This window comes from Pseudonaja textilis, chromosome 11 (assembly GCF_049901715.1).
Source record: "Pseudonaja textilis isolate UNSWEBS1 chromosome 11, rPseTex1.2, whole genome shotgun sequence".
NCBI classification, from domain to species: domain Eukaryota; kingdom Metazoa; phylum Chordata; class Lepidosauria; order Squamata; family Elapidae; genus Pseudonaja; species Pseudonaja textilis.
The window spans coordinates 7,307,494-7,319,833 of record NC_142000.1 but is presented as its reverse complement, the minus strand read 5'-3'; the positions used below and the strand labels follow the sequence as shown (position 1 = coordinate 7,319,833).

The window sequence follows — 12,340 nt, the reverse complement described above, 5'->3', positions numbered from 1 at the left end:
CTGGATGGCCATACATAAAAATGAAAAGTTGGGTTCTTTCAGACAGTTAAGGTAGTTTGCTGAATATTTTAACCATTTCTACAAATTGCACAATGAAATACTGAATTCTAAAGCTAGTCATGTACCTCAATTTTAGCATGTTTAGGAGAAGACAGAAAGTTTGTACACTGAAAACAAAAGAAACAATCAGTATTGCAGTAAATCAAACAAATTTATATAATCTATTTGCCTTCCACAGTATTATAAATATACAAAAACATATTAGAAAAAACTGAAAGGGGTAGACCAGGGCTTAGAATACTTGCTTTGCAATGTAAAATCTTTAATGAGTTCCATTTCCTGATTTTGAATTATTATCACTTATCAACAATTTCAGTATATTCTGATCGATTGTATTTTTTTTATCATATTCATTAATTTTGGGGCCATTGCAAGTTTCTCTATCTTCTACATTTGATTTGATGTATTTTCAAAAACAGTTCAATTTCTATGATTCCGTTCAAAATGAAAATATCCTTTGGAAATTGGAAAATATAAACACTGATGTTTCTAAAATTACAGAAAAAGAATAGCTATGGTGCTTTAGGAGAGCCATTAAAGACAAGATTTTTGATAAAGCTCTGAGGGATGTCTAACCTGGTCTAACTTAGATCCCCGTAGCTTGGAAAGCTGTACTCGGAAAGTTTTGTTCTGGGTGATTATCATTTCTTTCTTAGTAGCTTTTGTTATTATTTATCTCTTGTTATTCTCTTGTACTGTGTATTTCACACTTCTACCATAAAAGTTAAAAAGTCAAAGAAATGTAAGTTATTCAAGCCTCCGGACTGCAGTGATAGATAAACTCCAGTACAGAAGCACTAAGTACAAGTGTTAAAATACACACTATGTGTTTTAAATTCACATTTAAACATGCCAAGTTCTATACTTTTAACTGGGAGTGTACAATATTATGCTTAAAAACTCTGCTAAGCTTCCCTGGATGTCATTAATTTTTAATCATTTGTAGCATTCTTAAAAGCTACCACAAAACACCAAGGGGGATCCTCAGAGTTGTATCATATGTTACCAGAAAAGCTGGAACAATAAATTTGACCACCACTCTCCTTAAAAAGTAGCTATGATGAACCAGTAAATACTTTCTCTCTGCTTAGAACCAGTTGAGAGAAAATATTTAAAACATTCAAGTTCATAAAGAATTCTGGTAAAAATAAAGACTTCTGGTATCATTTATGGTCCAGAAAAATCCATTCTCCCTTAGTGTTACTTTAATCTCTTTATTTATTTTTTCTTATTTGTATTATAATGTTGTTTTATCTTTGTTTATTTGACTGTGTTATTGCACACCACCCAGAATCATGTGTGTGAGATAGGCAACTATAAAAATTTAATAAATAAAAGAAAAAAGAAAAATGGCACAAACTAGTTCTAACAATAAAGCATCTGTAGACTAGAGTACGTTTTGTACAACACAACTTGGTGACTTGAATTAACCCATTTTCTGCTTTTACCAATACGTCACAACAACTTAATGTTTATATCACTATTTTAAGGAACAATTAAGAATATTTGTGCTTGAATTTTTACTTACTCCACTTTTTGCAATTAAAATATTAATTGCAGGAAATTGGATTAAAGGACCTCCAAGGTCCTTTCTAACTCTATTATTCAATTACTCTGTTAATTGAATTTATTTCCAACTCATAACAATAAATACACCTGACTAAATTCAAAGGCTGTGTGTGTATGCGAATTTTACACTAGGTTAGTAATTCACACTGTATCATAAATTAAGCTGGCCTGGAATATGGACTTGTAGATAACTTTCTTTGTATGCCTTTGTGATTAAGTTCACCTAACATTAGACAGTTAAAAGAAGCATTCTTCCTGCTGCTGGGAATGAGTTGGGAATCTAAGCTGACTATGCATATTTCAAAAGTAAAGAAAACAGATATTTTTATTTATTTATTTATAATTACAGTGCTGAATTGGATCCTTGTTTAGCATGGTTAACATATCTAATTAGATTAATGAGATAAGTTATCCATGATTGAATGAACTTCCCGTGATGATAGTGAGAACGGAATTCATTCTGGATGCAACCTGTTGTTTCCTCTCATGTACAAATTAATGCAGATCAATTAATCAACCGAAATGCACAGAAGCCATTGATTTAGGCTCATACATGTCAAAGTTGAAAATGCGCCTGAGGGCAAGGACATGAATGGAAGTCCTACCTCCAATGGTGTCTCTCACCACATAGAGTTTTGTTCAGAATCTTTCAGGATGCTTGCTAAGTTCTAAACAAGGTTCCTGTCCACAGCTGATGGACAGTCAAAGATGATTCTTTGCTTTTAAAAGAAATCTTGCAGTTCTCTGTCGGCCACAGAAAATTTCAGAAGTGCTCAGGAATAGCCATTTGCAGAGAAAGAAGGGGAGGGAAAGTCACAAAATACCTTGTGATGCAAATGATGTCTCTTAGGGTACTTCCATGTAACACTGCAACGCAAGTACAAAAGTACAGGGTTTACCTTTCACTATCAAAATGATGCCTGTTTTGTCATTTGGTTTTTCTCAGGGGTAGGAATGTCTCACAATGCACCCAGGAATGTTTCAGCAACAGCTCAACCCTAACCTTTGTCCTTTCCAGATTTTGAATCCTCACCTGGATAATTTATTTATGGAGTTGTTGTTTTTCATTCTTTAACCATGCAATGGGTTTGCTTATTGACCAAGTTGTTCTATCACTATTCATATGCATATTTTCTCAGAAATAATCCCCACTGAGGTCACTGAAATTTCCAAGTTAACATGCCTGGGATTACCAACAGTTATGTTGGTAAACTGCCAGCCAGGCTAGAAGGAGGAATTAAGCAAGGACCTTGACTGGAGTTCTTGCACAGTGGCAAGAGGTATAAGCTTCAACTCCCGCAGGATCCACGAAATCTTATCTGGTAGTTCCCAGGGAAAATCTAGCAGTCTGGGGAGATTCTTGTAACATAGGCAGAAGTCAATCAAGTTGCTAACTTAAAGCTATTCATGAATGACTCTAGTTGCTTATGCCTGACATGTTATTATTTATTTTTTGCCTAGCAGATTACATTTTTTTCCTTTTCCTATGTTTTCCTGTTAGGTTGAAAGGATTGTAGACAAAAGGAAGAATAAAAAGGGCAAATGGGAATATCTTATACGGTGGAAAGGTTATGGAAGCAATGAAGACACATGGGAACCAGAGCATCACTTATTGCACTGTGAGGAATTCATTGATGAATTCAATGGACTGCACGTCACGAGGGAAAAGCGAGCTAAACATGGGAAACAAGCCAACGTGCCCAAATTTTTACGTGAAAGCCGGGGGTCATCTCTGGACAAAATAACCCACAGACCCTCAGACTCTGGGAAAAGCAAAGGACTCTCCCATAAAAGGAAGCGCATGACTTCCACCTTTCAGAAGCCAAAAAAAAGCTATGGAGCGAAAGCTGCCTCTTCCAACGACAGAGCTGCTAAAACCGTATCATACCGGACTACGCCCAGTGGCTTGCAAATCATGCCTCTGAAAAAGCCACACAACGGCTTGCAGAATGGAGATGCCACTTTTGAGAAGGATTCTGCTCACTTGGGAAATGGCTCTCAAAAGGCCAACGAGGATCTGAATGAACCTGAAGGAGAAGCCAATTTGCCCGGCATTCTCGAAGAGAACAACGAGGCGCCCATCATGAATGGTATCAGTATGTGGATTACCTTTATTTGAAGCCATCTTAATTTTTTCTTGTAACTTGGAATAGTATTGCAATAATGATGTAATACTTTAATTGATTGAGTGGTTGTGTGCCATCAAGTCATTGATGACTCTTAGCAATCATATAGTTTTTTTTTCCAGGTCAGTCTGTTCCTAACTTGGTCCTTCAGGTCTTCCAACAATACATCCATCACCACTGTGACTGAGTCTATCCACCTTTCTGCTGGTTGACCTCTTCTTTTTCCTTCCACTTTTCTGCTAATTTGGCCTATTGGACAGCAGGTTAGAAACCAGGAGACCGTGAGTTCTAGTCTTGCTTTAGGCGTGACCTTGGACCAATACCTCTGCCTCAACCAAACCCACCTCAGAGGTTGGTTGTTGTGGGGAAAATAGGGGGAGAAAAGAGTATTATTTATGTTCACTGCCTTAAGTTATTTACAAAAATAATAAAGATGTCAATATCAAATATAGAAATGAGATAAATAAATATATCTAAAGGGCTTTGCTTTATTGGATGGATGGATGGATGGATGGATGGATAATCAATTGGAGAGTGAATGGCTAGAACTTTGTCATGATGATCTCTCCTCAGCCACAGAGGTCCAGGATAGTTATGATGTCATGGAATTGATTGAGTCTCCCATTTTCAGTGGTTTTCTTGATGTATTTTGCTGATTTAAGTAAGGACTTGGTATTCTAAAGTCAAGTGCATCTTATTTTTTTAGTGTCCTGCTAAAAATTATAGGAAAATGGACTGCTGGTTTTGGATAATTTACCAAAATTCAGTAGTGTTAATCTGGGTTTTCTCTTGCATTTGTGACCCATCAAAAACTCGTGGACATGAATTTCTGTTTCTGTTCTACTGTTTCATTTTGAGACTGAGCGGTTTTCTTTGCCATGAATCTCACAGATTCTTCTCAACTTTTAAAACTCAGGAATTGACTTGAGTCAGGAGAAATAGCTGATAGTTTCCCTTTGGGGAGTAAGGAGGGCAGAAACCACGTGTCAGCTGGTGCTCCATTCAAAATCCAAGAAAGAAATACTTAGACTCCTTTAATCAGAGAAAAGATATCTTTTACTGGAAATCAAATGGTAGCAACAAAAGAATTCTGAATCTGAGAAAATGGGCATGTAAATCACATATACAAAGTAATGGCAACATTCCCACCCGCAATAGTTCAATTGGCTCATCCAATTAAAAGTTGTGTATATCAGCATGTGGGCATCTCCAGGTGGTGATGAGGCTTCTGTCCGTTGACCTTGACATAGTATGATAAAGGGCTGCAGCTGCACCTAGCTTAGGATAGAAAACTAAGCAAGAATGTACCCCCCGCCCACACACACACCTTATACAGTTCTGGTTTGTAACACCTCCATCTCACTTCCCATAACCATTCCCGCCTCCTCCCCCCGTTACTTATGACAGCCGAAAGATGCAAAGGAAAGGGAGAAAAATCTTGAAGGAAAAATCTTGAAGGCTGACACCATGATGCTTCTCGGTGGTAGAATCAACCCTCTGAAACACTCTTGCAAGTAAAATCAAAGTGCTCCCCTACCTGATTGCATTTAGGAAAATGCAGAAACAGAACTCCTTTGGAAAGCATCTTTGGTTCAAAATTAGCATGTGTTTTTATTTAATTAATGTGTTTGATTCCTTTATGATGTGTTCATTTTAGATGTTTTTAATTAGAAGAACTATAAATGGAGTAGGCTTTTTTGTATAGTATCTTGCAAACTGTTGAGGACCATTCTTGATTGCAGGAGAATATGCATGCAATTAATTAAACTGTGAGAATCACTGGTTGACTATTCTTTTTTCTTGTGCTACCCAATATCCAATTCTTGTTATGTTTTTTTTTTAACTTAGTTGATCTAATCTTTGCTAAACTGTTTTTAAGATTCACAATATTATTCTTTGTATCTTTTTAATCAACATTGAGCCAAAAAAAAAAAAAGATGGGAAAGAGAAAGTGGATGTAAGGATAAGAAGGGATCAGCAGTCAAATGTCCAATGATGGCAAAATCCCAACACGGATGAATTATTGTTTCACTGTGAGCATAATAGTCTGTGAAAAACCTGACCAAATAGCTTTATGCATGTTCACACCTTAGCGTAAGTTGTCAATGCATTGAGTGACAAGGAAAGAAATGTTTCAGTTACCTGCTGTATCAGCAGCATGGATTTTTCTTTCAAAAATGTTGCAAAATGAGCTACTAGGATGTATTGAAGAGACATTCATCTCTAAGAGCTAAATAAACATGTAAAACTGTGGCTTCCTACCGATCACCATGGAAAGTTTTTGACAGATCTGTTTAGACAAGATGTGATAAAACTTCAGAAGGAGGCAGAGTTGCATTAAGGAAAATGTTCTGTTCTTGCCATACCACCAAGTTCTATTATACATAAGGCCTTCAGTTTCCATTATCTCAACCATCATGGTTAATGAGAAAGGAACAAAGAAATCATAGTCACACATATCAGAAAATCGCCCTGTTGCTCAACTATGATCCAGTTTTTAATCCCAAATATGTGAACAGTGTTGCACGGGACATTTTTTTTCGACCTAAATTCATATAGTGTTGAAGGTTGAAATCACATAGTTGAGAGAAAGTGTTGCTTCAGGGTGAGCCTGCTTCATATCTGGCATATAATTAAGATCATTGTCCGCATCCAGAAAATGTAATTTTGCTTAGACTTGGTCTGCAGCAATACGTCCTTGAGTTGAGCGTCAGAGCCAATGTGAAAACATCAGTTGGGATGGAGTTGTTGCTCTCAGAATTTGATAATGGCAATTCTACAAACATCTGGTTGGTCTCCTTGAATGTTAGATAAGATGGACTTTTGTGGTGATGAACTCTTTCAGAAGGGTCAGTGCAGTGTGTAAGTTCAGTAGTCAAAGGTAGATGAGTCTAAATCAGAAGAAGATTAGGCCAGAGAAATAGCAGTGACTTGAGATTTGTAAGGGCAAACCATGCTAAGGATATTAGCATTATTTTATTGAGGGTCATCTAGGAAGATTTGGTGCTGTACATTAAGTTCTGCAATGGAATAAAAACAAAGGTAAATGAATAAGGATGCAGCAGAATATCAGTTGAATTGTGATTTGTATACTCACCATTAAACTCTCACAAGCTCTCCAACCTCTTCTCCAACACTACTGACATTGAAACTTTTCCAGCAGGGGTGCAGTGGTTAGAGTGCAGGACTGAAGGCTACTTCTGCTGCCTGCCTGCTGCCTGCAATTTGGCAGTTCAAATTTCACCAGGCTCAAGGTTGACTCAGCTTTCCATTCTTCCGAGATGGGTAAAATGAGAACTTAAATTCTTGGGGGCAATATATTGAAGTCACATGGCCCAATCAATGGATCTATCACTTGAAACCTTGACAGCTGACTCTGTAAACCTCTTAGAGGGGGCTGTAAAACTCTAGAGTCCTCAACGCTAGCTATATTGATATCTATGAGCATGGTGGTGCAGTGGTTAGAGTGCAGGACCTCAGGCTACTTCTGCTGCCTGCCTACTGCCTGCAATTTGGCAGTTCAAATCTCATCAGGCTCAAGGTTGACTCAGCCTTCTATCCTTCTGAAGTGAGTAAAATGAGGACTCAGATTTTGGGGGGCAATAGGCTGGCTCTGTAAACCACTTAGAGAGGGATGTAAAGCACTGTAAAGTGGTATATAAGTGTAAATACCATTGCTATTGCCCTTCCTTCCTTCCTTCCTTCCTTCCTTCCTTCCTTCCTTCCTTCCTTTTCATCCATCCATCCATCCATGCGGTATTGCAGGCTGACTCTGCCCACTGCCAACACTTCAATCCTGACCAGTTCAAGGTTGACTCAGCCTTCCATCCTTCCGAGATGGGTAAAATGAGGACTCAGATTGTTGGGGGCAATAGGCTGACTCTGTAAACCACTTAGAGAGGGCTGTAAAACACTATAAAGTGGTATATAAATCTAAATGCTATTGCTATTGTTATCTTTGGGCCAATTACTTAATTTTCATTTTGACATTATAATGTATCCATTTCATGATGAGTTAGTACACAATTCCAGGTAGTACCTTGGTTTATCTAGACTATGCAATTATAATGATGATGAAATTGTTGTTAATAGTTGAATCCACACTTAATCATACTTAGCAGGGACTTCTTGAAACCATTAATATTTAACATAATTATGAGTAGCGAGTCCCGTTGATTTCACTGGGTCCACTCTAAGTATGATCATTTTTGTTTGCCAGCAGTCCAAGTAAAACTATTGGTTCTCATTTTCCAGCTATTGGGCCCTATGTAACTTGAAGCATCAAGGAAGTTTGCTATTTTTAGATGGCTTTGGAGCCTGTTAACTGACAAAAGGCTTTCCAGCATGTATTCAGGTGAAATGTCCTCTCTTCTTCACACTCCTACTCTATTTGTTCCTTCAGAACTTTATGCTTGGCTGCTCTCATTCAAGTCAGTTCACTCCTGCTGGTAGCCACAAAAGGGAAGCTGGATTCTTTTATTATCATTTTTTATCCCAACTTCTCTGAGGCAGACATTTTCCTCATGAGGTAGGACGCCAGCCTGCAGAGCTTGCTTTGGCCAACCATGCAGTCTCGTGTACAAGAGCACAGCCAAAAGGAGAAAAATGACTCCACAAAATGTAAGAGGTAAGGAAGAACAAAGGCATCAGAACGCCACTTGAAATAAGGGAGGGGAGAACTCAGGCACGTATTAATTAGCTTAATTCATGAATGATGGCGCTAATTTTTTACCTGATTTTATTAAAAAGCCACTCAAGGGCTGGGTGAGCAGTGAAATCAACTAGTGTGGAGAAGAGTGACAAAGATGGTTTTATTTAAATGATTTTTTTTTACACATCTCTTCACGTGAGCAACATGATTCCGGATTATAACACTTGTACATAGTCATATTTTCATTTCCATTAATCTTATATAGTATCATCTCATATCATTATCCATTTCACTCATCTTTAAATAAAATTGCATTTCATATTTCAATTCATTAATTCAGTATCAATATCTTTTCATCCACACATAGGTTTTCAATTCTTTATCCCCTATTATTTCCATTTTCAGCTTACCACCTATTTTATTTTACATTACACATTGTTACTATCCTTAATTTTCTCTAAGCCGATATATAATAAACAATCTAAAAAGAGTAAAAGTAAAATAAAGTCAATATATTTAGGATCCACATGGTATTTTTCATTCCCCTACTTTAATCATAATAAAATACTCTCATTGTACACTTCTAATATCCATTAAATAATCAACTGTATATTTTAAAATGTATATATTTTGAAGTATCCCCTCCAGTAAATCGCTAAAGTAACTTCTTAATATGTCTCATTTTATCTTCACTTTACTTATAATCATTAATAATCATATTTTTCTTCCTTTCCACTTTGCCAAAGTTTATCTATATATTTTACTTCATTTCTATTCCCCTGTTTTTAATCCTCCAAAGAAAGATCTTATAACAGCATAATTCATATACAATTCATATTCATGTATATGTATATGTATATGTATATGTATATGTATATGTATATGTATATGTGTGTATATATATATATATATATATATATATATATATGTGGATCTTTGGTTGTTCGGGTTTTCTCCCGCGTAAGATTTGAAGTATCTAGGCAACGTTTCGATGAAGTCTCATTCATCATCTTCAGGCTTCTGTCTCCGGCTCTGTGCTTCTCAGAGTAATGGAGATTGCAGCTGCTTCCTTCTTTTAACTGCCAGTGGGGGTGGGACTTGATTGGGTGGGGGCTTGGCTGTGTTCTGATTGGGTGGGGTTGTGTTCTCATTGGTAGGGGTTTGGCTGTGTTCTGATTGGTTGGGGGTTGGCGTGTTCTGATTGGTTGGAGGCGTGTTCTGTTCAGGTGGGGGCTTGGTTGTGCTCAGGTTAGTCTTAGTTGCTGGGGATTTGAGCTGGAGAGTTGTGATCTGGCTGTTTGGCTTCTAGTTCGTGGTCCTGCTGCAGGACCACGAACTAGAAGCAAACACAGATCACAACTCTCAGCTCAAATCCCAGCAACTAAGACTAACCTGAGCTGCAACAAGCCAATCAACCCACTGGAACAGAACACGCCAACCAATGTATACGACCAGCCCCAACCAATCAGAACACAGTTGCCTCAATCAACCCTCCCTTGCTGGCGGTTAAAGAAGGAAGCAGCTGCAGCTCTCCATTACTCTGAAGCACGAAACAGCAAGCCTGAAGTGATGAATGAGATCATCGCATTGCCCTCAGACTGCTGTGAGCGCGAACAACAAGATCACACATATAATACCGCGAGAACCTCAGAAAACATATATATATATATATATATATATATATATATATATATATATATATATATATATATATATATATATATATATATATTCTGAGGTTCTCTCGGTATTTGTATGTGGATCTTTGGTTGTTCGGGTTTTCTCCCGCGTAAGATTCGAAGTATCTAGGCAACGTTTCGATGAAGTCTCATTCATCATCTTCAGGCTTCTGTCTTCAGCTCTTGCTTCTCAGAGTGATGTGAGATTGCAGCTGCTTCTTCCTTTTAACTGCCAGTGGGGGTGGGACTTGATTGGGTGGGGGCTTGGCTGTGTTCTGATTGGGTGGGGGTGTGTTCTCATTGGTAGGGGGCTATATAAAAGGCACTACAGACAAAATCAGCAAGATCCTCCAAAAACACAACATTAAAACAGCATTCTGCACAAACAGAAAAATATCCACCATCCTAAGAAACCCCAAAGACAAAATCGAATTAGAAAACCAAGGAGTATACGAAATCCCCTGCACTGCCTGCCCTACCACATACATTGGACAAACTAACAGAAGAATAAGTGCACGCATTGAAGAACATAAGAACTCAATCAAAAAAGAAGAAACGACCTCTTCCCTGGTCCAACACCTCAAAGCCACAGGACATGAAATTGACTTTAAAAATGCCAGAACTATCGCCAAAATCGAACACTTCAACAGCAGAATAATCAGAGAAGCCATAGAGATAGAAAAACGCCCACACAGCATGAATAAACGAGATGACACCTCCCGCCTTCCAGCCATTTGGAAACCCGCCCTCATGAACAGACGAGTACCCAACATGAAGAATGACACCAGACCCACACCCATGAGAGCCACACAAGATGCCACCACCACACTTCCATGTAGAAAACAGACTCACACCCACTCAGAAGATGAGACACGACCATGGACCAGAAGCTGCACCGCAGCTGCATCACTACCCACTTCAAACCCCTCCGAGCCATACATGAAGCAAACCGACACCCACTATGAAGATGCAGCACGACCACGAACTCGAAGCCAAACAGCAAGATCACAGCTCACCAACTCAAATCCCCCAGCAACTAAGACTAGCCTGAGCACAACCAGGCCCCCACCTGAACAGAACACGCCTCCAACCAATCAGAACACGGCCAACCCCCCAACCAATCAGAGCACAGCCAAGCCCCCTACCAATGAGAACACACCCCCACCCAATCAGAACACAGCCAAGCCCCCACCCAATCAAGTCCCACCCCCACTGGCAGTTAAAAGGAAGAAGCAGCTGCAATCTCACATCACTCTGAGAAGCAAGAGCCGAAGACAGAAGCCTGAAGATGATGAATGAGACTTCATCGAAACGTTGCCTAGATACTTCGAATCTTACGCGGGAGAAAACCCGAACAACCAAAGATCCATATATATATATATACACGTGTATATGTATGTGTATATATATATATGTATATATATGTGTGTGTGTGTGTGTGTGTGTGTGTGTGTGTGTGTGTGTGTATTCTCTTAAGTCTTCACGGGTACTTATCGTATTTATCGGCGTATAACACGCACTTTTTCCCCCTGAAAATAGGGGGCAAATGATGTATGCGTGTTATACGCCGATGTCCCGTTCCCAATAGTGCTTAGCGGCGGCGCAGCGTCGTGACGCTGCGCCTGCCGCATATTAAAGGGAATGCGTGTTATACGCCTGTGCGTGTTATACGCCGATAAATACGGTACATTTATGGTATTCAGCTTTGTTCGGGTATTTTCCCACGTCATTATAGTTGTGCTTTTAAAGTTGTAGCAACATTTCGGCAGAATCTCATCTGCCATCATCAGGCTTCTGTATTGTGTTCGTCTGTGAGTCAGACTTTCACAGAGTTTCAGTTTTAAATTTGGGGCTAGCCTACTGCTGTGCCAGAATGGTTTTTTCTTCATCCTGATTGGTTGGGAGTCTTGGTCTGTGTTTATTGGTCTTGGAGTTTGCTGTGTTCTGCTTGATTGCTGTTTCTAATATCTTCTGTCTGTTTTGTGGCTTTTTTTGTCTTGATTGGCTGGCAACATTGTGTTTCCTGTATTTTATTGTGTTTGCTGAAATTATTTTATTGTGTTTCCTGAAATTATTATTTCTTTTAATTTTAACCAGCTTTCCCTTTTCTAAGTTTCCCCGGTCTTTCTTCTTTTTTCCTTCTGGTATTATTTTTATTCCCCTCTGCCTGTCAACCATGTTTTCCCCACCCTTTCCAGTTCTCTTTTTTGCGGTTTCTTCTTATATAATTTCTTCTTCTTCTTCTTAGTCTTGGG

At 38.6% G+C, this 12,340-nt stretch overlaps 1 protein-coding gene and 1 long non-coding RNA gene across 3 annotated transcripts in view; one reads left to right on the top strand and one right to left on the bottom strand.

Moving 5' to 3' along the window:
• The window catches only part of CDYL2 (chromodomain Y like 2), a 77,103-nt gene that overhangs the window by 26,161 nt on the left and 38,602 nt on the right, over nucleotides 1-12,340 (top strand). The window contains exon 2 of one of the 2 annotated variants that reach the window (XM_087940560.1): nucleotides 3,131-3,719. In XM_087940560.1, coding sequence (XP_087796686.1) covers nucleotides 3,131-3,719 — 589 coding nt within the window. Of the gene's footprint in view, nucleotides 1-3,130; nucleotides 3,726-12,340 lie in introns of both variants that reach the window. The other variant, XM_026714143.2, reaches the window with a different exon arrangement.
• Nucleotides 4,786-11,898, bottom strand: LOC148124828 (uncharacterized). The gene is made up of 2 exons (XR_015744945.1): nucleotides 11,774-11,898; nucleotides 4,786-6,775 (listed from the first exon to the last, which is right to left on the bottom strand). It is a non-coding gene; the product is annotated as an uncharacterized LOC148124828 (long non-coding RNA).